At 43.7% G+C, this 23,991-nt stretch overlaps 1 protein-coding gene across 2 annotated transcripts; it reads left to right on the top strand.

Annotated features, from left to right (window-relative positions):
* The first annotated feature begins 12 nt into the window (after positions 1 to 12).
* fn1b (fibronectin 1b) lies at positions 13 to 23,832 on the top strand. Of its 2 annotated transcripts, XM_050043282.1 has the most exons (46): positions 13 to 313; positions 588 to 713; positions 1,023 to 1,160; positions 1,391 to 1,522; positions 1,970 to 2,107; positions 2,187 to 2,333; positions 2,446 to 2,634; positions 2,829 to 3,011; positions 3,378 to 3,554; positions 4,290 to 4,445; positions 4,546 to 4,674; positions 4,804 to 4,947; positions 7,362 to 7,483; positions 8,452 to 8,620; positions 8,712 to 8,888; positions 9,209 to 9,337; positions 9,434 to 9,523; positions 9,622 to 9,816; positions 11,157 to 11,435; positions 11,542 to 11,805; positions 11,900 to 11,994; positions 12,241 to 12,409; positions 12,606 to 12,692; positions 13,341 to 13,532; positions 14,491 to 14,769; positions 15,009 to 15,200; positions 15,306 to 15,395; positions 15,630 to 15,896; positions 16,020 to 16,136; positions 16,219 to 16,380; positions 16,469 to 16,624; positions 16,733 to 16,849; positions 17,138 to 17,407; positions 17,497 to 17,684; positions 17,764 to 17,851; positions 17,948 to 18,127; positions 18,219 to 18,308; positions 19,636 to 19,824; positions 20,033 to 20,122; positions 20,555 to 20,985; positions 21,101 to 21,239; positions 21,671 to 21,832; positions 21,933 to 22,058; positions 22,147 to 22,253; positions 22,761 to 22,847; positions 23,036 to 23,832. In XM_050043282.1, exons 1-46 carry the CDS (start codon positions 172 to 174, stop codon positions 23,111 to 23,113), a joined length of 7,374 nt encoding a protein of 2,457 aa, XP_049899239.1. In that variant the 5' UTR covers positions 13 to 171; the 3' UTR covers positions 23,114 to 23,832. The 2 variants fall into 2 exon arrangements, with proteins under 2 accessions (XP_049899239.1, XP_049907268.1); XM_050051311.1 differs by lacking the exon at positions 14,491 to 14,769.
* The last annotated feature ends 159 nt before the right edge of the window (positions 23,833 to 23,991 follow it).

Raw genomic sequence — 23,991 nt, 5'->3', positions numbered from 1 at the left:
CTTCTCAGTCTGGTGCACCGGCTGCGAGGCTGCAGCGGGGAGCTGAGAGTAACAGAAATCAGATCTCTCTAAGCTGAACTTTACTTCTGCACTCGCTTCTTTTGTAAAACTTGCTTTGTTAACTTTTTCTACTTTACCTTGAAATTTTTTTGTATTTTTTTCTTTGTCAAAATGACTGGTAGCCCACTGACAGGGTTACTGGTTGCGCTGTGCGTAAGCAGCGCAGTCCACGGCTTGCCAAAGAAGAGCAAAAGACAAACTGGCCAGTATCAGGTGTATCCTGAGCTCCGTGACGCAGCGGCCGTTAGTCCAGGTTGGTACAAGACTTCCATAACTATCAAGTGTTCTTGAGTTTAATTCTTATCCATGTGTAAGAAAAAAAAATCACAGATTTTCTTTCTGCACCAGAAAGTAATTTATAGCGGTTTGCTTTAATAAATGCAGTCACTTTTTGGTCATTTATTTTGCATTATTTGTTCTAATTTTTCGTTTGAAATGAGCCAAATCAGCCAAACTTTAATGGCCGTTTAACGGTCAAAGTGTTTAATCATCACTCTGTAACAACATGCCTGTTATATGATTTCTAGTCGGCTGTGAGGAAAATGGTCGCTCATACAGACCGAACGAGCAGTGGGAGAAACCCTACCTTGGTAGTACATTGGTGTGCACGTGCAATGGAGCAGCAGGCATCAAATGTAAAACCAAACCTGAAGGTCAGTGCGAGACCAACCGGTTTGAAATGTCTTCGCAGGCTCAGGTGCACCTTTCACATCTGTCACCTACTGTTTGTGACAGTTGCCTCCCCCAGTATTTCATATGTCAGAACTTTTGTGTCAACACCAACCAGTAAAGTAAAATATAGTCAATCACATCATGGCTAAAACACCAGACCTGTACAGGAAACAGACTGAGATATCCACTTGTTCAGTCACCAGTGCGTCTTTACGCAGCAAGAGAAATATCCACGACAGGCTCACAGTGACAAACTCTTAACCTTTGAGTGTTTCCTTTGTTTTTCTCAGTGGAGGAGACCTGTTATGATAAGTACAATGACCGGACATACCGGGTCGGTGAAACCTACGAGAGACCGAAGGACGGGATGATGTGGGACTGCACCTGTATTGGTTCCGGTCGTGGCAAGATCAGCTGTACCATAGCAAGTAAGTGAGGAGCATGGTAAAAACAGTTCCAAAGGAAAGATTGATTACTTTTTCCTTGATTGCCACCTGCCATGAACTTGCCTTGAGTTTTTCCTTTCTATGTTTAGAATTTCTTAGTTATGTTCCCTGCTTCTTTCATGCTTTGGAAACATGATGTCACCTCAGGATGTTTGACTTAAAGTGTAATGACTGAATATAAAATCTAAATGATGGATATGTGTCCACCACAGATCGTTGCCATGAAGGTGGAAGGTCTTATAAAATCGGGGACACTTGGCAGAGGCCTCATGACACTGCCGACTACATGCTGGAGTGTGTGTGTCTCGGAAATGGCAAAGGAGAGTGGACCTGCAAACCTGTGGGTGAGTACTTTTACCTCTGTAAATTTAAAACTTGCAGGGAAACCAAGACATCAACACTTTCCATATGAACTCTGGAATTCAAATGTGAAATATTGCAACTTTAACATGTAGGCTTGTATATCAGTTGCCACCACACACACACACACACACACACACACACACACACACACACAGACTCACAGAGTTACAGACAGGGCAATTTCTCAGAAGCATGACTGTGTTTGATACCATTGTAAATATTTGACAGCAGTCCAGACAAACAAGGTAAATGGGCGAGAGAGCACGCCTCCCCTCGTTGCCCATCTTACGCCACAGCTATTGATTTTCACTTGGTTTATTCCTCCTGGAAATGTCTGGGATGATTTAGACGCTGTAATGTGAAGCCAGATCTTACAGTATCTCGTGACAAACTGCAGATACAATAAATCTCCTGTGTTTTCTGTGAAGCTGAGCGTTGCTATGACAACAATGCTGCATCATCTTACGTCGTGGGGGAGACCTGGGAGAAACCGTACCAAGGCTGGATGATGCTGGACTGCACCTGTCTGGGAGAGGGAAATGGACGCATCACATGCACCTCAAGGAGTAAGAAGAGTGCACACATTAACACACACTTTAATATGCTTCAGTATCAGCTGTTGACCACTGTTTGTTCTCCCACCAGACCGCTGCAACGACCAGGACACCAGGAGGTCATACCGCATTGGAAACACATGGACAAAGACTGACACAAGTGGACACATCCTGCAGTGTCTGTGCTTAGGAAACGGCCGTGGAGAGTGGAAGTGCGAGAGACACAACGCAGGCCGAAGTGAGACTCAAAATCTGAACTATTGCTTCACTTTGCTTTAAGTGTTCACCAAAACTTTACTCTGATCTTCTCTGACATTCATTATTCTTTTACTCTTTTTGGTGGTATGCAGGCACAGGCACCGTCGTGTTGACCCCCACCCATTCCCAGACTCTGCAGCTGCCCGAGCCCCCCGTCGAAGGGGCATGCCGCACAGACTCTGGAGCCACTTACTATGATGGACAGCGCTGGTACAGAAACCAGGGCAGCAAGCAGATGCTGTGTACCTGTCTAGGCAACGGAGTCAGCTGTCAGGAGTGGGGTGAGTGAAAACAGGGGTCTCGGTGAAGGACTTTTTTCTTATATTTCAGTTTGATTAAGTCATCAAACTTAAACCACTAAAGACAAAAGCCTTTAAGATTTGATGCTGTGGCCTGTTCCTAATTGGGTTTCCTTGACAGTAAATCAGTTTAAAAGCCCCTAATTCATTTGCTCATCCCTCTCCTGTCTGTGCAGAGACCAGGAAGCTGACCTATGGTGGCAACTCCAACGGCCAGCCATGTGCGTTCCCATTCGTCTTCAGTGAGAAGACCTATTACTCCTGTACCTCAGACGGACGCACAGATGGACAGCTCTGGTGCTCGACAACCTCAGACTTTGAGAGAGACCAGCAGTACTCTTTCTGCACCGAGAAGAATGGTGAGACTCAGGAACAGGGTTTGACCATTTTGCTGGTTGCGTGGCTATATGGGGCTAATGTTGGCCTTTTATTAAATCACAGCATTTCCCCTTACAGTATAATCCACAACCAATTTATTTAAGATTCCCTCTCAATATCTTACCTTTAAAAAATCTGTACAACCTGCAATTGAATTTCATCATGTTACATTTAAGTCTTAATATGACAGAATACATGATACATGGATACTAATTTTTAGTATGAAAACTGTCACATTTAAAGACACAAAATATTGGTGCAAATTTTGGCAAAACTTTCAGAAATCATCAAAGGCCCCAAACCCCAAAGATAAGATAGTAACTGTTGTACGTCCCTCTCTGTTGCAGCCATTGTGGCAACACGAGGTGGAAACTCCAACGGTGCCCTGTGCCACTTCCCCTTCCTCTACAGTGGCCGCAACTACACTGACTGCACCACAGATGGACGCCGTGATGGCATGAGGTGGTGTGGTACCACCCACGACTACGACACGGAGCAGCGCTTTGGATTCTGCCCTATGGCTGGTGAGTGTGTGTGCTCTGTTTTGTTTGTTACACACTTTGCTGTCACTTTAAAACCTTCCAATTAAACGTATAATAACATCAAGTTATTGAATACTTTTGTCTTCTAAAGAAAGTTTTCTAATTTACATTCCCAGTATAGACTATACAATCATGATGTTAGTGAAAACAGATGTATAAAGGACTAGTTTGACATTCTGGAAAATATGCATATTCACTTTTTTTTGCTGAGAGGTAGATGAGAAGATTAATACCACTCTCATCTGTAGATTAAATATGAATCACCATGCGGTTAGCTTAGCTTAGCATAAAGGCTGGAAACGGGGAAAGGTCGCCAGACACTGTCCAAAGGTTACAAATCCGTCTACCTGAACTTTCCGAACAAGAAAGCAAAAGATCAAAGTTGGTGCAGTGGTCCTGGGTCACATGGCCCAAGTCAGAAATATTGTGCCTTTTTTTTGTAGAGGATGCAATTACACTGAATAGTTTGGTCTTTAGCTCATCTTGTTGTTATAGATGTTAATGGATGTTTGGTTGCATGGCTCACTTGTAGACAATTGGGGCGTTTCAAGAAAAAGGGTTTATGGTCATGGGAGAGTGATGACTCTAATAGGGCTTGTACGTTTACATCTTGATTACACACAGAGTGGTGTCACTGGGCTGACTGGGCCATGGAGAATCACTGGTCTGAACACACACAGTACTGTTTTTTTTTTTTACCTGTATTTCTTCATGTAGCCCATGAGGAAGTATGTACCACCAACGATGGGGTGATGCACCGTGTGGGCGACAAGTGGGACAAACGCCATGACGTCATGGGTCACATGATGGAGTGCACATGCCAGGGCAACGGCCGTGGGGAGTGGAGCTGTGTTGCTCACTCACAGCTGCGAGGTCAGAGAGCGAACTCCATTTGGGTTTGAAACACAACTGTTTGAGTTGTCTGGAAGCGAAAGGTTTAATGTTGACTTTGCTCCTTTCTTTATGTGTCCAGATCAGTGTGTTGTTGACGGCTTGTACTATGAGGTAAACCAGGAATTCTCCAAGCGCCACGACGAGGGCTACATGATGAACTGCACCTGCTACGGACAGGGACGTGGACGCTGGAAGTGTGACGCCATCGGTGCGTTCGTGGCTCATTAGCTCAGTTCAGGAATTAAAAATGCTCATGCACTTTTCAGCTGAGAATTATCACTCCAGCCTCATTTGTCCCATCTGATCTCTGATGTTTTCTTCTCTTTCCTACAAACAGATCAATGTCAGGAGCCACAAACCAGGACCTTCTATCAGATTGGAGAGACATGGGAGAAAATCATCCATAACATCCGCTACCGCTGTTACTGCTATGGCAACGGGATTGGCGAGATGAGATGTGAACCTCAGCAGACCTACCAAAGTATGAAAAACCTATCTTCTGAGCATCATCAGTTTAAAGCTGCTGTCTACTTCAGTTGGTGCACAGATCTGTTTCTGCAGTGTCCACATATTTGAATATGGTGGTTCAAGTGTTGATATGCATACAACAACAAAAGTAATAGTGTGTCAAAAATTGCACTCCTTCTCCTCAGAGTCATAACTCAGGCATGATGCACATATATTTAGATTCAGCCTGACTTTCACTTTAATATTTCTAGTGTCCACTATGGATAAACATTCATTAAGCCTTCTTAGAAATCAGAGAAAAAACACATCTCTTCTGATCTTTACAAGCTTTTCTTTGGAATTATCAGAATCAAAGTCATCTAGTGATAACAGGTTAGTGAGTGCAAACGGGAACTCCAAATAACTAAATCGGCATGACTTTTCGTGGTGCAAATTTGCAAAAAATGCAAACAAATATAGGAAAACTGCATTCAGATTTCAACCTCAGCATCATTTTCTAATTTGCTGATGATCTATTTGATACAATTGTTATAACTTTGGCAGGTCTGAGGCTCAGTTATGGGGTGAGAGATTTAATTCCTAAACCCCTGCACACTACAAGATAACAAACATAACCTATTAGTAAGTAGGATTATTTATTTGCAATATTTAAAGGAATACTTCACCCTCCAAATGATCATTTGTATATCAATTACTCATCCATGTTGCGTTACATTTGTGAAGAAAGTGTTTTCTTGCATGCCTTTGCAGTGAACAAAGAATCCAAAAACGCAGAAAATTCAAAATGAATTGAAGTCATAGGGGTCCACATTTAACAACAACAAAACTATAGTAAAACATCAATCTGTTCACAAACTCTCACACAACTCGTGCAGTAATATCCAAGTCCCATTTATTCAGTCATATGCTCAGTAGCTCCCAAACAGACAGCCCTTTCCAACGGGATACTGAACTGAAATGAAACGTATCTATGCTCTCTTCAAATCCAGACTCCATTGACAAAAACAGTCATTTTATCTAGCTAAACACAGGAGCCGCTTGTCTACTGCTGCCTGGCTCTGTAGTTTGCTTGTGTTAATGTGTGACTTTGGTGAATCCAAACTAACCCTTTAAAACATTAAAGTCACACATTAACACAAACAAACTAAGGGATCAAGGCAGCAGTACACCAGCAACTCCTGTTTTCAACGAGGTAAAATTACTGTTTTTGTCAATGGAGTCTGGCTTTGAAGGGAGCATAGATAAGTTTCACTGTCAGCTTAGTTCCCCATCGCAACTGGTTGTCTGGGGATGTACTGAGCATAAAACTGGACAAATGAGACTTGGATTATACTGCGCAGGTTGTGTAAGAGTTTGTTAACGGATGTTAAGATACAGTTTTCCTGTTCCTAAATGCTGATCCCTATGATTTTAATTCATCAAGAATTTCCTCCGTTTTTGGGTTCAGGCATGCGAGAAAAACAAAGTTTTCTTTACAGATTTAATGTAACACAGGCGAGTAATTGATATTCAAATGGATATTTGGGGTGGTGAAGTATTCCTTTAAGTTTTATTTATTTGGGAAGCTGTTATGTCTCCAAAGCGTCTCAGTCCTACGCTGCAGTTTTTCCACTAAGTCTGACAGCTGTTCGTGCTTAATTTGTGTTTGCCGTACTTATTCAAACCTCCTATGTTACTGACCTCCTTCCTCTCACCTACCCCTAACCTCCCATCACACGTCACTGAAATGAAAAGTTAATTTGCCAGGTTAGTGGAGGGAAGCGGGGGTTTGGTGTTTTTTCTCGACTTTGAAGTCTGCCAAATGGAGAGGTGCTTGCCAATCACATCACCCCTGTCCTCCCCTCAGTCTTTGTAGTTGGAGAGGTTTTTCCGCCCCCGCCTGCCGTTGTTGTGCTGACCTGCTGAGGGGAAGGGGATGCCGGGAAGAGGGGTGTAGACTTATACTCTTCCTGCTGCCAGTATATTCATGTTGGGTAAAAGTTGCTTAATGTGGAACTTTGTACCGCAGTGTCCTGAATCAAACACTGACCTAAAACTTAGTTGCAACATTTATCTCACCATGATTAGTGTGTGTGCAGTGCAGGGAGTGTGAAGCTATATGTGTGTGTGTTCTTGGGGGTATGGAGGCTAGATAAACTGTGATGAATATAGTGCTCCGGTGTTATGTCGCACTGTAAGATGTCAGTAGGTGTTTGAGCTGGTTTAGCACCGTCTGGTGGTTTGGTTCTGTCCCAAAATGATGAATCCCTCTGACAGAGCCTCACCAAAAGGTAGCCAACTTTCACCCACACTCTCTAACAGGTAACACTGTCACATTATTTGTTTTTGACAATGTGTGAGCCTTTTTCTCATCACTAACAGCAGCGTTGTTTTCTCCTGGTGTCGTCCTCTAAATCCTTTCCAACAACTGCCTCTCTATCTCCTCAGGCGGCCACAGACCTGTCCAGGTGATCATCACAGAGGCAGGGAAACAGCCAGACTCCCACCCCATTCAGTGGAACCCCCCTTCATCTGTTCACATCACCCAGTACATCCTCAAATGGAGAATTGTGAGTTGCTCTTTTGGTTCATCTTTTTTTTTTTTCATCTTCAAAAGGTTGTTTTAAATTTGCTGACCGGTAGCATTAGTGAAGGTGAGCAAACAGTCAAGTGCTTTTGGTAATGTTGACTGAAGTTTGAACATGGACAAACATGGTGATCAGAGGGTACATGAACTCCCCTTTACTAAACGCAAACACAGCTTTTTAGCAGACTCCAAGGAAAACATCCCTCTCCCCGTGATTGTTTTTCTCACACATCTTTTTCTCTTTGAAGACCTCAGAGACTGACAGGCTGGCTGAAATGTTTCTGAGGCTTTAATTGAAGTTGAAACAGATTTTCTCTGGAGGCGTTTGTGTATTTTGGATAGAAAAGTCACTCAAAGCCCTCATCTGGCCCTCCTGCTGAGAGAGTTTGTAATTTTCCAACAGAGTGCAAAGCCAGACTAAATACTCCTTAAGCAGGATGTGGCAGCGAACTGGTCTGAGCCAGAGTCCAAAATATACTACCATAAAAGGTCTTAATTGTCTGAATTACTTAATGATTCCACTTAATTCTCCTAAATTTTCACATGTTTTTATTCAATTAATCACATCTGTGCTATCAAAATTGTTCATTAATGTAAAGAGTTATGCATGTCAGCAAGAGTTTAGAAATCAGATTATCCAGTTGAGTAAACAGTCTCACCACAAGGTCCATTTAGTAGCTGTTCTGGAGCTTTTGAACACGTAACATACCCTGCATCAGCACATAATGTAATTATAAATGTTCTTCCAATTTTTCTGAGCACTTTAAAGGAGTCTTATCCATGTTTGCTTAAAAGTTAAAGTTTGGCGTTTACTCTTGAGCTTTGCAAGAGCTCAATAATAATGATAATGATAATAATCAGCAGATTATCCACTCTTCAGTCAATACTTTATGTCATTAAAGAGTGAACGTATAACCCATTGACTTTATATCTTTTTACTCCTTCTGGTAGAAAAATAGCGGTAGTCCCTGGAGGGAGGTCACCGTCCCTGGCCACCTCAACTCCTACACCATCGGCGGGCTGCGTCCAGGCGTCACCTACGAGGGTCAGCTGATCAGCATCCTGAGATATGGACGCCGTGAGGTCACACGCTTCGATTTCACCACCACCCACGGTTCCTGTGAGTAAACTTGAGACGCAACATTCTCTTAACTCCACAAATCTTAAGTAATTCTTTTTAAGGGAACATTACATCTTTTTTATCTCTCAAGTGGAAACATCAGAGGGAGAGACGACCCCACTTCCTCCAGTGGTGGACACTTCCGAGTCTGTGACAGAGATCACCTCAAACAGCTTCGTTGTGTCCTGGACATCAGCCTCTTCTACCATCTCTGGCTTCAGGGTGGAGTATGAGCTCAGTGAGGACGGGGCCAAGCCGAAAGTCCTGGGTGAGAGCCTTTGATAATGCCTCCATAATGTCACATATGAATACAGTAATTAAATGGACTGATTAATTAGGCAGTTTTTCTGCTGACGTTCTGATAGATTTTTGCTTATGTTGCCTATTAAATACCTGGTTAGCCAAGGTATTTCATCACATTGATTCAAAAATCATGCAAAAACCCAATCATGCCATTATTGAGCAGCCCTCCTCATTCATGTGCAAAATGGTTTCAGTCACCCAGGAGTACTGACAACACAGATATCATTGTATAATATATATACTGGATATACTATGTGTTAACGCAGTTTTTGTTGGCTTCTCCAGATCTCCCTCGCACAACCACCTCTGTCACCATCGGCGACCTCCTGCCAGGACGCAGATACAATGTCAATGTCTACGAACTCCCTGATCAGGGACAGCCAAACCTCATTCTGACTACCTCCCAGACTACAGGTGGGAGAATCCCTCTCCTGGTCAGGATTACGCAAATTCAGTCAATTTTTACACAAAATATGACGTGACAGATGTCCATTTTTTCCCTTTCCCCAGCTCCTGACACCCCCGCTCAGCATGCAGTTGATGAGGTGGGAGAGACCTCCATCCGAGTCAGCTGGACCAGGCCTCAGGCTCCTATTACTGGTAAGAAATATGTCTGTGTGTGTGTGTGTTAATATGTGGTTTAGTGGTCTAGTAAAGAGATCCATTTCATTTTGTCTGTGTGTAACTGTGCCTGCCAGGTTACCGTGTGGTGTACACGCCGTCAGTGGAGGGCAGCAGCACTGAGCTGAACCTGCCAGACTCAGAGACCTCAGTGACCCTTGTTGACCTTCACCCCGGTCTCCTTTACAACATCAGCATCTACGCTGTGGAGGAGGACCAGGAGAGTGAGCCTGTTTTCGTACAAGTCAACACCGCTGGATCTCCTCTACCAGGTGCACATTTTTTAAACAGATACCATATCTTTCAGTTAACAAAGAAGCAGAAATGAACGAAAACTGCTTCATGACTGAGGTTTTTCGCTAAATTAAAACATTCCCAGTATGTTATTCTATTCTTTAGATGCTGAATTCTTTGTATATCATTCTTTGTCTTTTGGCTGTCAGTAAAAACTGAGCAAAGTAAGTTTATTCTTGCAGCTGAAGATTCCTTATAGGGAGCTTTAGAAAGGGATCTCCAGTGTTTGGGAAAGACTGAGCTTGTCAAAACATTGCTTTGTCAAAATACACTTAAACAGCTTTGGCTATATCATGGTATCATGGCTAGATCTTCTTATCTTCATACTAGTCTGCCGTAGCCCCCGAGTGACCTCTCTTTAAACATGGTGGGTTCAGAAACAGGCACCTGTTCAGGCACTTAAGAGAGCATGCATGCATGTACATCCCACACCCACACAGAGGCACACACACACACCATAAATCCTCTATATATCTTAAATTGGATTTCAGACCCTCTCCTTGTGCCTGGCACGGCAGAATGTACTCTTTATTTAAGCTTGAAAAACAAAAACCAGATGCTGTAGAGAATGTCTGACTTTTACCCACGTCTGGTTTGGCATTTCTCTCATATTTTCTGCTTTATCTGAGCCGTTATTGTTGTTATCTGTACATTGTTAAAGCCTTTTATTGCACAGTTTTTTCAAGTTGAGGGTGTTTGCAGAGCTGCCTCAGTAAAGACAGATGTTTAGATTGTTTTACTGTACTTAGCATTTTGAAGTTAGCCCTGTACCGTACATACATAGCTAAGTTAAAGGTGTCTTGTGGGTGTTTTTTGTAAACAAAGTTACCTTTACAAACAGTTTTCATTCAAACAAAATGAGGACATTTGCATGAAAGTTGCTCAGTGGTGCATGAAGCAAAAACAATTTGACTTCCTGAGCATAAAACGAATGTGGGCCCCATAAAGCAGGTGCACTGGAGACTTTGCCAGGTAAGTGGCTAACTTCTGGTTTAGCCCTCTACCAATTCGAATTGGGATAACATTATTTATATATATTTATTAAAATGTTATTGGACCAAATGGATCAAATTTCATAGTGAAACAAGTTATTTCGCGGGGGCTGTGACACAAAGAAATTACGCACTGACTTACAGATGTCTCCTTCACAGAGTAAGTCTATGGGAAAGGGTCTTGTTGGGCCAAGTGGCATCATGTGACGGATTTAGCCACTACAGAAATTGGCTTCAAAGCCCGGTGCTGTTCGTGGGGGCTTGGTAGTGGTCAGCGACTCCTTGTTATACCCCTTGTCAATCAATCTACCACTTCCTGTCCACAGAGGAGGTCCCGGCACCCACAGACCTGCAGTTCTATGAGGTTACAGACATGAAGATCACCATCACCTGGGCTGGTCCACCCAGCGAGGTGACCGGTTACAGAGTGCACTTCACTCCTGTCGGTCCTGACGGCACTGAGACAAGGCTCCTGCAGCTGCCCATCTCCCCCAACGCATATGCTGATATCACCCACTTGCAGCCTGGCACACCGTACCGCTTCTACATCTACGCCATCAACGGTGGAGTGGAAAGCAAGCCGCTTGTGGGAGAAAAGTCTACCAGTAAGTATAACCAGGGACAAAGGAGCCAGAGTTAGACACAGAGGGATTACAATAACATCATAAAGATTTTCTGTCTTACATGTGTTAAATTTTCTAACCCCTCCAGAACCTGATACACCCACCGATGTGCGATTCACTGACATCGGCCCTGACAGTGCACTGGTCATCTGGGAGGCTCCCCGCGCCATCGTCAGTGGCTACCGTCTCTTCCTGAGCATTGAGGGCTCCAACCCCATCGAGAAGAGGATCCCCGGCAGGGTCACCCAGTACCCTTTGAGGAATTTACGTCCAGACACCCAGTACACTGCCACCCTGCACTCCGAGCTGAACAACGAGCTCAGCGAGGGCGTCACTACATATTTTACCACCAGTCAGTATTAAGAGAAACACAACATCTGCTCAGAAAAGAATACCTTGTTGCAATAAATTTAAATTTATTTTTCCCCATTCTGTCTTCCTCCCAGCTCCCCAGATGGGAAATAATCCTACTTTCGCCACTGAGGTCACTGATACCTCCATCATCATCACCTGGATACCTGTCCGCAGGTTCAGCTACAAGGTAGACACCTACAACAACAACAACAACTTCATAATCAAACAAAATTAAACCTGCTTTAATCAATATTTTTATAATATCAATGGATCAAATCACTCTTGGTAATGTGAAAGGGGTTTACAGCTTGTTGCACTGCCCTTAGGTGGCCAAAAAAGATCACTTAATGCGGACTTAATGTCTTTGCTGTGATATACTTTAAGTGTATTTTCTAGGTTTCTGATCTCTGCATGTCGGCCTCCTTCTCCACAGCTGTCTGTGCTCCCCAGCCAGACAGGCGAGTCTCCCAGAGAGGAGACCTCTGACTCTGGACGCATTGATATTCCCGGTCTGACTCCTGGAACTCAGTACACCTACAGCGTTCAGCCCATCTTCAACGGACGCAACCGTGGAAACCCCATCACCCGCAATGTCGTCACTCGTACGTGTCCAATTTACTTATACTACAAAAATAGGCACCTTAAAGTAAGTTGTATAACTCATCACCGCACTGATTTATGCTGTGGGCCCATGTTACACTGTTCTAACCATTTGGCATGAATTTGTTGAAGAAGTAACCGCTGCATTGAATCAAGTTTCTCATGCTTGTGTCAAAATGTGCTTTCCTCACCTTACAGCCCTGTCTCCTCCCACTGACCTCAGAGTGGAGTCCAACCCTGTCACAGGAGATCTCACTGTCCACTGGGTAGCTTCCAAAACACCAGGTAAATATTGACTGTGCTCCCCACGCACTGCCGGCACATTTGATCTCGCCAAGTCTAGACCTTGGCCCTCGAATGCTATCTCTTTTTTTTTACAGGCACAAATGTCTCTTCCCGGTATTTCCTTTTGACTCATTTATTGCAAGAACCTCTTGACATTGTGTTCTACCCACTTCACATTTGTCAAGTTCTCCCAAGTGGCAGCCTCTGGGGATAAAAAATGAAGCCAACGTGACAAAAGACTGCAGTTCCTTGAATGGCCACTTGAGGCTGCCTCCAAAAGCCTGTCAATCCCCATAGACCCCCAGTGTTAAAATGTGCAACTTTACAGCAGAAATTAACATGTTTTCAGCCTGGTACAAAAACAGTTTTGTTCTCTATAGGTAATTTTTCCTTTCATGACAACTGTATGGGGGATGAATTTTTATGTAACTCACTCACTTAATTTTTATTAAGGCTTAAAGTTATGATTAAGAGCACAGCCATTTTGAGTGACAGGCGGTGGTCACTTCTGACTCCAAAAATCCAAGATGGTGATGGCCAAAATATTGAATCCGCAGCTTTAAAACGGGGTCCACAAACTAATGGGTGACATCAAGGTGGCTACGTTCATTATTCTTACACAGTCTGTGTTCCCTCAACCCTCTGCAGACATTACAGGCTACAGAGTAACAAGCACGCCAGTGAGCGGCCAGCGAGGAAACTCCCTGGAAGAGTTCGTCCGAGCTGATCAGACCTCTTGCATGCTAGAGAGCCTGAATCCGGGGGCAGAGTACAACGTCAGTGTCTTCACTACCAAGGGCCATTTGGAGAGTGTGCCGGTGTCCACAATTGTCACACCAGGTAGGAGCCACCGGGAAAGCATTCACACGTGTTAATAGGTGTCACACCCACGACTTTGTCCACAGAAACGACCGGTGTGTCTGTGTGAGGAAAAGAGAGAGATGAATTTGCCATGAAAGGCTGGGTTGAAGTCAAACTGGAGGCGAGATTTCACTTCCTGTCATTATCCCTACCCCCACCCCCCACAATGTATTCCTCTTTATGCTGGAATGTTTTTCCTATGAATACATTGTTTTTGAAATTGGCGCAGTTTCAAAAAACAAAACAAAAAGCTTGTTGAAGCTTGAAGCTTTCATGAAGCTGCATGAAGGGATTTTTGGCCACTAGGGGGCAGAATAACTTCAAAACAACCTGATACACACAGCAGTTATCACCTTTTGAAGTTATGTTAAATAGGTTTGCAGAAAAATGCCTACTTACACATTCAGCAGACACAGAGCAACATTATTATCTCAGTTAAAGACTGAAATTCAGTAGTCATTATCCTTACAGCTCTTTTTCAGCTGCACCAAAAATATCTCAGAGGCTAAAAAGCTTGGAGCTACAGAGTTGGGGGCTGATTCTCTTTGGATTCCTGACTTTAAGCAACCCCTTTGTACAAACACATGAATTAATGCAGCTTTAATTATTATAACCTACTACTAACATGATCGTTGGTACATGCATGGAGTTCATGTTAGTTGGGATGGTGAAATTAATTTCCATTTTTTTTAGCATGCCCAGAAGTTTTGTATTAATCACTGCTTTGATTATAAAGTGAATTGTGAATGTGTATTGATTCTAGTAATTTGTAATTGTCTCTATCTAGCATGGCTTCTGTCACACTCTGGATCTCTTGACTGCTTTTTTGGGAATGGAATCAATGTTTTTTGATATAACTGGTGTAATTATCATGGCTATTGGGTCTTTCTGTCTGTCTAATGTTGCTTGCGCTTTGCAACTGGCCTAACCCTTTCAGAAATCCCCGCACCAAGTCACATTGACTTTGTCGACATTACTGACACCACCATCGGCCTGCGCTGGATCCCTCCGAACGATTCAACCATTACTCGTTACCGGATAATGGTGGTAACGTCAGGCGAGAGCTTGCCAATTTTTCAAGAAATGGTGGATGCGTCTGCTGGTTATTACACCATTCGTGGTTTGGAGCCGGGCGTGGACTATGACATCAGTATCTTCACTGTTACAGAGGAGGGGGAAAGCGAGCCGACCACACAAACAAAGCAAACACAAGCTGGTGATTTAACTCTTTCTCTCCATCCGTGGGAAGGGCGTGGGTTTTGATCTGAGAGAGTAGATGAAGGCACACTAACAACCTTTTTATTAACGCACATGATTAACTCAGACACTACAGCACATTTCAGACATGAATCACACCAATGATATTTTCTTAAGCCATTTTAAATCTGATTATTTAATGCACCTCTTTGTTTTTTTCCTGTGTTCGCTATAACTCTAAATCACTCATCCGTCCAGCCATTCCAGCTCCTACCAACCTGAGGTTTAGCGGTGTAGGTCCTGACCACATCAGGGTGACTTGGACAGTCCCCCATGTTGCCAATCCAAGCGACATCTCTCGATTTGTCATCCGTTACCACCCTGTAGCCACAGATGACGACATCAAGGAGGTCAATGTTGGAGGAGCCACCAACACCTTCGTGCTGGAGAGTAAGACAACATTAAGACTGTGTCTGTTTTAAAGGTTCTGACAACTGGATTTGTTTTTCTTTGCAGTGCTCCACCTTAAGCCATTATCTCTCCATTTCCATACAGACCTGCTGCCCAACACCGAGTACAGTATCAGTGTTATGTGTGTGTACGGTGAACGAGTGAGTGAGCCAGTCACAGGGACTCAGAGGACAAGTGAGTATGACCCAAAGTGGGTACCTTATTTTGTGGATAGGCATTGGGTGGTGTCATGAAAAAAAAAATCAGTGTGTTGCCATTGTTGGAAAAGGTTTGGGAGCCACTGGATTATGACACCAGTACAAAAACAGTCTCCAACAACAAAACAAATTGTTAAAAAGAGATAATATGTGTTGCCTTGCAGTTTGCAGTCCATTATCATTGCATGTAATTTAAAACCTTCCCCTGCAGCTCTGGACTCCCCCACTGGCTTGGACTTCTCTGACATCCGCACCAACTCCTTCACCGTCCACTGGCTGGCTCCAACCGCTGCTATCACCGGCTACCGCATCCGCTATCAGAAGACGAGCGGCGGGAGGGCCAAGGACGAGAGGCTGCCCCCAACCAGGAACTACTACACTTTGACCGGACTGACACCAGAGACCGAGTATCTGATATATGTGTACGCTGTCAGCAACACTCAGGAGAGTCAGCCTCTGACTGGCACACAGGCCACCAGTGAGTTCTGTCATGGTTTCTGCCATCATGTCTCTTTTTCTTCTCTTGTCTTGATCACAGTTATTCTTATGTTTTTTTTTATCACATTTTTAAATTATAATACCTCTTTCCTCTCCTCTCCAGTCTCTGATGCCCCTACTGACCTTGAAGTAACATCGTCCACTCCCACCAGCATATCCATTCGCTGGGACGCCCCGTCTGTCACGGTGAAGAACTACAGGATCACCTACGGAGGCACAAGTCAGTACATATATTTGAAGTCATAGTTTCCTCTAAACCTGAACCGTAGTTGGAGCGTAACACTCGTCTCTTCTAACTGTAGGTGGCGAGGCTCCTCAAGAGTTCACAATCCCAGGCACTCAGACTTACGCCACCATCAATGGTCTGAAGCCCAGTACTGACTACACCATCACAGTCTATGCTGTTACAGGAAGAGGGGACAGCCCCGCCTCCAACACCCCGGTCTACATCACGCACAGGACAGGTACTGCAATGAAAAAATAAAATAAAATCTGGAGAAAAAAAATGTTGAGAGGTTAAATCTAAAGGTTATGTGTTCATCTCTCCTTCAGATACCGAGCCCCCCACTGACATGCGACTGACTGATGTTAGTGACAACGCCCTCACAGTGCGCTGGTCTCCTGCTCAGGGACCAATCAGAGGCTACAGAATCACCAGTGTTCCCAAGAATGGGTTGGGACCCTCCTACTCTGAGGAGGTGGCCCCTGGTAAGAAAGAGAAAAACAAAATTCCTAAAACCCTACAATTTATTTTACATATTTTTTCCAACACAGTACCCTCTTCTCACTGGCTCCTTTTCTGCTCGTCTGTTACAGATCAGACTCAGATGACGTTCACAGGTCTGATGCCCACTGTTGAGTACGTTGTGAGTGTCTATGCCCTGGGCAATGATGGACAATCCTCTTCACCCGTGTCGGACAATGCTATCACTGGTTAGTTTGCTCTCTTTTCATTGTTCAGTTTACGTGCACTTAAAGGCAGGATATGCAATTTTGTGTCACCACAATTGTCTTAATCAAAACAATAACAAAAGTAGGAGCAATGCCATCATTGCAGTCAGTTTCTCCTGGTTAGGATTCCCTCAGTGTTCCTACTTGGGCAGATTTTTACTGGGAGCCAAATTATCCTTAAATGTCTCCAAAATAAACAGATCAGGTGATTAAAATTGGTTGGCTTGCTCCTCTGAAAACGTAATCCCCCCTCTTCCTTCTCTCCTGCAGCTATGGATCGTCCCAAGGACCTGACCTTCTCCGACATCGACTCCACCTCCATGCGCATCACTTGGGACAGTCCAGACGGTACAGTGACATCGTACCGCGTCCTGTACTCCAGCTCAGAGGAGAGCGAGAGGGAGCTGCGTCCAGCACCCAGAGGTGATCAGGACACTGTGGTGCTGAGAAACCTCCGCCCCGGGACAGAGTACACTGTAAAAGTCATCGCCCTCCATGACCGCACACCCAGCAAACCGTTGGTGGGAACCCAGGCGACAGGTAGGAACACACAGAAAACATCAACACGTCAATGACCTAATTTATTTGTCACCTGACTCTGATTCTAAATGTGCTTTTTGCTGTGTCAGTGATCCCTGCTCCGACCAACCTGGTGATCTCAGATGTCGGTCCCTCCACCTTCACCGTGTCATGGCGTGCTCCCAATGCACGCCTGTCAGGCTACCGTGTGGTTGTCAACCCCAAGGACATCAATGGACCGACCAAAGAGATGAACATCGCTCCGGACACCACGCGTGTTGTCGTACCGGGACTCATGGTAACAAGAGTTCTTATCTCAGTATTTATTTATTGATTACAGTCAGTCAGTAGGTAAATATCAACTGTATGTGTCGTAGGTGGCAACCACATACCAGATACACGTCTACGCCCTGAAGAACTCTGTCACCAGCAGACCGCTGGAGGGAGAGGCGACCACACTGGAAGGTAACTGGCTGCATCATAAATGAACACATTTCCAGTCATCGCATGGTGTTATCCCCTGCTCTGTTTTATGACTGTTTCTTTTCCTCCTCGATGCAGATGTAAGTCCTCCTCGGCGTGTGCGCATCTCTGATGTGAAGGATACATCTTTCACACTGACCTGGCGCTCCAAAGTGGAAACCATCACTGGTTTCCTCATCGAAGCCACGCCCCACGGTGGCTTGCATGCCCCCATCATCAGAACCATTCCAGGACAGACTTACACCTACACTCTCACAGGTACAACACACCCTCCTTCTAAACACACTTTTATTCAGTTTACAGATGTAAGTTTCAGAAGTGTGACTTAAATGTTTGTTTGTCTTCTCAGGTCTGCAGCCAGGCACCACGTACTCTGTTAACCTGTACACCCTGAATGGCAACACAAAGAGCGCCCCCTTCAGTCTCATGATACAAACAGGTACTATACAGATCTGTGTCTGATGTCTGCTTCATTGTGCATACATTTCATGCCCCTCCTCAGAAGCCAAAAACACGAATGCCCACCCACCACCCCACAGTTTTTCTAAATCAATAATTAACAATAATTGGGAAGCAACTAATAAGAAAGCATCCATGTTGAATTTTAGTGAAATGGAAGTCAACAAGATAGCATAAGAAAACTCTAGTTTATTTTGCGTACATAAATCTGTTTCACTCCATATTTGTCTCCTGGTCATCCATGCCCCACCTGCCATACCCAACTGTTTAAGAAACAATTATTTAATGGTGTTTTATCTGTATCATTACATACAATACATAGTGTATACACTGTACAATGTGAGTACAAGCATTGCAAAAGGACTAAGAGAAAGAGATGAAAAAGTAACATACACAACGTTGTAGTTTCATGCAGCCACAGTAGATGCACCCATTTTAGAAATTGTTTGTGGCTCCAGAGGAGGCTGCACAGAGTCTGATAAATGGCCTCAAGTGAGTCAGTACTGGTTGTGGCTGAAGACCAGTGGTGGAGTGTAACTAAACACATTTCCTCAAGTACAAATATGAGGTAATTTTACTTTAGTTAAGTATTTTAATCTCATGCCACATTCTGCTTTTACTCCACTCCACTTAAGACTGAAATGTTATACGTTTTACTCCACTACAATTATTTGATAACATTAGATTTTTGAACAGAAACTATATGAAAATATACAAGAGCAGCTGAAACGATAAGTCAATTGATTAGAAAATCAACAGGCAACTGTTTTGATAATTGTTAAAGTAATTTTTCTATTCAGAAACATTTCATGGTTCCAGCTTCTTAAGGAGGACTTGCTGCTTTTACTTTGAATTATTTTGATTTAAGTTGATTGAGATTTTTTGTGTTGAGCACTTTTACTTTTAATACTTAAATACACTTTCTTGATTTTACTGACATACTTTTCCTTAAGTAACATTTTCAACGCAGGATTTTTACTAGTAATAGATTATATTAACTATATTAACAGAGTGGTATTAGCACTTTTATTTTAGTAAAGGATCTTAATACTTCCCGCACCACTGCTGAAGACTCAGGTTTAAAAATGAAATATAATCTGTTGGTATGAAGCTGGAAAAAAGGTGAGCTCACCACCAATTTTTCTTTTCCAACTTTTCATATTAGGCCCAACAGTGTTTTAGGACATTATTGGGACAGTGTGCACTGCTAAATCACTAGAGTTCTCTTTAAATCAGGTCCTAAATGACAAATGCAGCTGTAGCATTTACAACAATAAGATGAACTAACATGATATTTTTCATCACAGCTGAACCAGTGGTCCAGGCTCCCACCAACCTCCAGTTCACATCTTTGACCCCCACCTCCATCTCCTTCACCTGGCAGCCACCTGCCACACCCATCACAGGATACCACGTCACCTACGAGGAGTCAGGAGGAGCACCACGAGAGCTTACCCCACGACCCCACCCCGGCCAAAACTACGCCACCATATCTGGTATGAGCTTGTCATGCATTTACATTTGTCCACTTATTTAGTTTTGCTGCAGCTCCTTTTAATTTTCATTTTCAGTTTGATCATAAAAAAAGGTTTAGAGTTATGAAAAGCTTCACACAGGCTCCACCACTTATATAATTCTTACACGTAATCACGAGTCAGGTGCAACCTGCTAATTCTACTACGTGATAATTATCCATCTCCTCAGGTCTGAGACCAGCCACAGAGTACATCATTAAGATCATCGCCATCCAGAACACAAAGAGGAGCACACCTCTGGTGGGCAAGATCAGGACTCGTGAGTATATTAAGACTGTGAAAAATATGATGGTAAAGGTGATGCATTCAAGTAATCAAATAAAGTGCCTTAATTCAAATTTGTTACGGGTAAAGATCCTATAAAATGTTAGGGACTGAATGGCAGCTTCAATCTGCTCAGCTGAATCAAAATATTTTGCAGCAGCAGCTCAGAGATAAACTGTGCAGTCGATCAGCGTTTGGCTGCTAAAACAATAATACCTTGTTTTATTTTGAATGTCTCAAAAATGTCATTCAAAATATCTGTGTGTTTGTAATGCTGCATTGAGACACACTTTGCCATGAAGCAGTACCCCAGCGATGCTGCATATCTGCTGCCTCCTGTTGGCTGAGATGCATTACTGCAGCTCTGCTCTACCTCCCCCCCCCCATCTAACCTGCTTGCTTCCCTAACCCCATCTCTCCCGCCCAGAACCCGACTCCTTGCTTCCCCTGCCGCTGCCCCGCCCTGGAGGGGTGCTGGATGTGCCTGAAACTGACTTGGACAACACAGTCCAGGTAGTGGGCAACAGTGGCCAGGATGCGCATAGTGGTCAGAGCCAGACTGTGGAGTACAACAACAACGGAGGCAACATCAGATTTAACGGGAACATTGACAACCCACAGTCGCCCTATGGGCAAGTTCGTGAGCCCTTGGTATTTGTGCCCCTTCCTGATGCAGAGGGCCGCAGATTGCCCATCCTGAAGATGAACGTACCCGTCGGCTCCACATTTGATAACGAGACAGGAGTGCCGCAGGAGGCCCAAACTCAGACTACTATCTCCTGGAAGCCTTACAAGCAGAGCAACGCCTACCTGGTGTCCTGCCAACCCATCACACACTTAAACGAGAAGATGTTCCAAGTAAGGGTCATGATTTCCATCCCAGCCCATCATGACATTATTTATCAGTCATGTTTGATACAATCTCTTACTTCATGTGGACACACCTTGACTCTCTCTCTCTCTACCTGTCCAGGTCAGACTGCCAGGCACAGCCACCACTGCTACCCTGATAGGACTCTCCCCCGGAGCGAACTACAACGTGATGGTAGAGGCTCTGATCGGGGCGCTCAAACACAAGATCCTGGAGCAGGTCATCACAGCTGGGAACACAAGTAAGCATCCTCCATCAACTGCTGTGTCTATACTGGGCGGAGATAAATTCAGCATAGAGCAACTCATCCCTTTATTATTTACTGGCCTTTTTATATTTGGTCACAGGTTTCCAGATTTTCCCTGTCTCCCGGGTTATGTTAAACTCATAACTTCCTCCATGTCATGTCAATTCAATGAAACCTCATTCACAGAATGCTTTGAGAAGCACAGATGTAGTGATGAAACTTTATTTTTTGTTTGTTTTTGCATTTTAGTTTATCCTCTTTAACATATGAAACTGATGAGAATGACCATTATTACTAAGTCACTAAATATAAACCATCGTGCCCCAAAGGAAGTTTACTCAAAGCGGAGCAGCAGTTACTCTGGCTAATCAATCTTCAAGCAACTTGTGGCTAACACACATTTTTTCCCCACCAAACTTCATCAGTTCCAGAGGGTGTGCCCGCCAATAAGGACTCATGTTATGATGCCTTCACTGCCACCCACCACGATGTTGGTGGTGAATGGGAGCGGATGTCTGAGACCGGCTTCAAGCTGTGGTGCAAGTGCCTGGGTCTGGGAAGTGGTCACTTCAGATGTGATTCATCTAGTAAGTTTAGGGGGATTTTTCCCCTGGATGTATATGAGCACATATGGAATCTGATTATATTTGACTTAGTTTCTCTAACTAATATTTTGTCCATCATTAGAGTGGTGCCATGACAACGGCATCAACTATCGCATTGGAGAGAAGTGGGACCGCCGCGCAGAAAATGGTCACTTGATGAGCTGCACTTGTTTGGGCAATGGCAAAGGAGAGTTCAAGTGTGAACCACGTAAGGCCTCTTAAGATTCAAAGAAATATTCTACGACAGGTGCGATGGAGTTACATGTGATTTTTAATATGTGTATACGCCCACACAGATGATTCCGTGTGCTACGACGATGGCAGAACTTACCAGGTGGGAAACCAGTGGCAGAAGGAGTACATGGGTGCTATCTGCACCTGCACATGCTTTGGAGGACAGCAGGTACGACACATCAGCCTCCCTGGCTTTGTGATTAACTTGGGGTCACTCATGTTGATTGCACGATGTAATAGCTTTAGAATAATGACACCATCAGCAGATTGGGCCCCTAAAAAGCCTCACTCTCTCTATGCAACCTGTCTGCAACCGGGTGCAACCTCCTGGGAAAATGAAGGCTTGACTTGAGGTCACAAAGGAAGTGCATTATACATTGTGCAACTAAAACAGGAAGAGAATAGTGCTTTTGTTTTCTCCTGTAGCTATTGGAAGCTATCTCCAATTACAAAATAGTACAAACGTTCTTTGCAGTTACGTCCAGCAGTGTCAGAAATGGTGAACGGTGTAACAACAAAAGTAACTGGTAGTTTCTAGGCTCTGAGAAAAACAAAAACTGATCTGGTTGTCTTTGCAACAGCGGCACCAACACTAGTACAACTTGAAAATGCTTAAGGAGGAAATGTTGTCTGCTTCCATTTTAAATGTTTGGTTGTGTATGTTTGATCTCATCAGGGCTGGCGATGTGAGAACTGCCGCAGACCAGGTGGGGATGTCGACGCCAGTCTGCTGCAGCCTGTCAGATATGGAAACACACTACGCGTAAGTGGAATTTATATAAAATACTTTCAATATTATGTTGTTTCCCCCCCCCCCAATAGAGACATTGTCAACATCTGTTGTCTTGACATCATGTGTGATTCCTTACTTGGGAACCTGATGTTGAGTGTTACCAAATGTCATGATACACAGGGCTGTTTGTGACCTTACCTCTTCAACTCTTCCTCCAGAATATTCACTGCCCCATTGAGTGCCTCCGACCCGACCTGCTGGCAGATGCAATCGCTCCTCAGAATCCTCGGGAGTAAAAGTATCAGACGTCCGCTTTGCTCTGTCATCATCCAACCGCTGCACTGTCTCACCCTGTAAAGCCATGCTGTCTGCGACTGAACTAACAGCCTTATCACTTTCTGACACACGTTTAGCCAAAGATGTTACACTGCCCTGCTGCCTGATCCGAGTGATCCTCCTCTAAAGCCAGTCTTTTCACTGTCGACTGTCAAGTCTCTAAATTCACGCTCAAATCAGAAAGACTCCTGCCGTTTCTTTTTTTTGTATGTGTAACGTTCCCTTTCACATATGTGTCTGTACCTCAATGAAAGTTATTTAGTACTTGCCACCAGTCAGATTTATAGACTTCTCAAATTGGCATTTGTTTTCCATTTAAAAATTCAGAAACATTTTCTCACCAAAGAGCATCAACTGTCAGAAAGTAAGCACTGTGTTAAAGAATGCAAATGTAGTTATTAACAATGTTGAAATTGTCCATGAAAATGTGCTTTTCTTCTCTGTAGCCCTTCTTCTGTTACTGACTGAGGGGTCGCACTGTGTGTGATTGACACATTATGATTTCTAATGTCTTTTTACTAATTTATCCCTTTTAATCGGTGTGTGAATGTGTGAACTGGGATGTGAGAATTTGAACTGTTCTATTTTTGTACTTTGTTGTCCGTGCCAAAGTTGTTTCTACCTTTTGACAAAAAGAAGTCCCTTATTTTAATAAAGCTGGAGAGATCCTGAAACCTAACTGCAATGTGATGTTTATTTATTTTGTTTTGGTTTAAGGACATGTTTGCAGAAGACTTAAGACCATTTCTTTACGGTCTGCTCTTAAATAGAAAAGGGAAAAATGCTTAAAGAAGATTAACTAGATGAGCGAAAGGGTCTTAAATGGAATAAAAAAATA

This window comes from Epinephelus moara, chromosome 1 (assembly GCF_006386435.1).
Source record: "Epinephelus moara isolate mb chromosome 1, YSFRI_EMoa_1.0, whole genome shotgun sequence".
NCBI lineage: Eukaryota > Metazoa > Chordata > Actinopteri > Perciformes > Serranidae > Epinephelus > Epinephelus moara.
The sequence above is the reverse complement of the archived record's forward strand: the minus strand, read 5'-3'. Positions and strand labels throughout refer to the sequence as shown.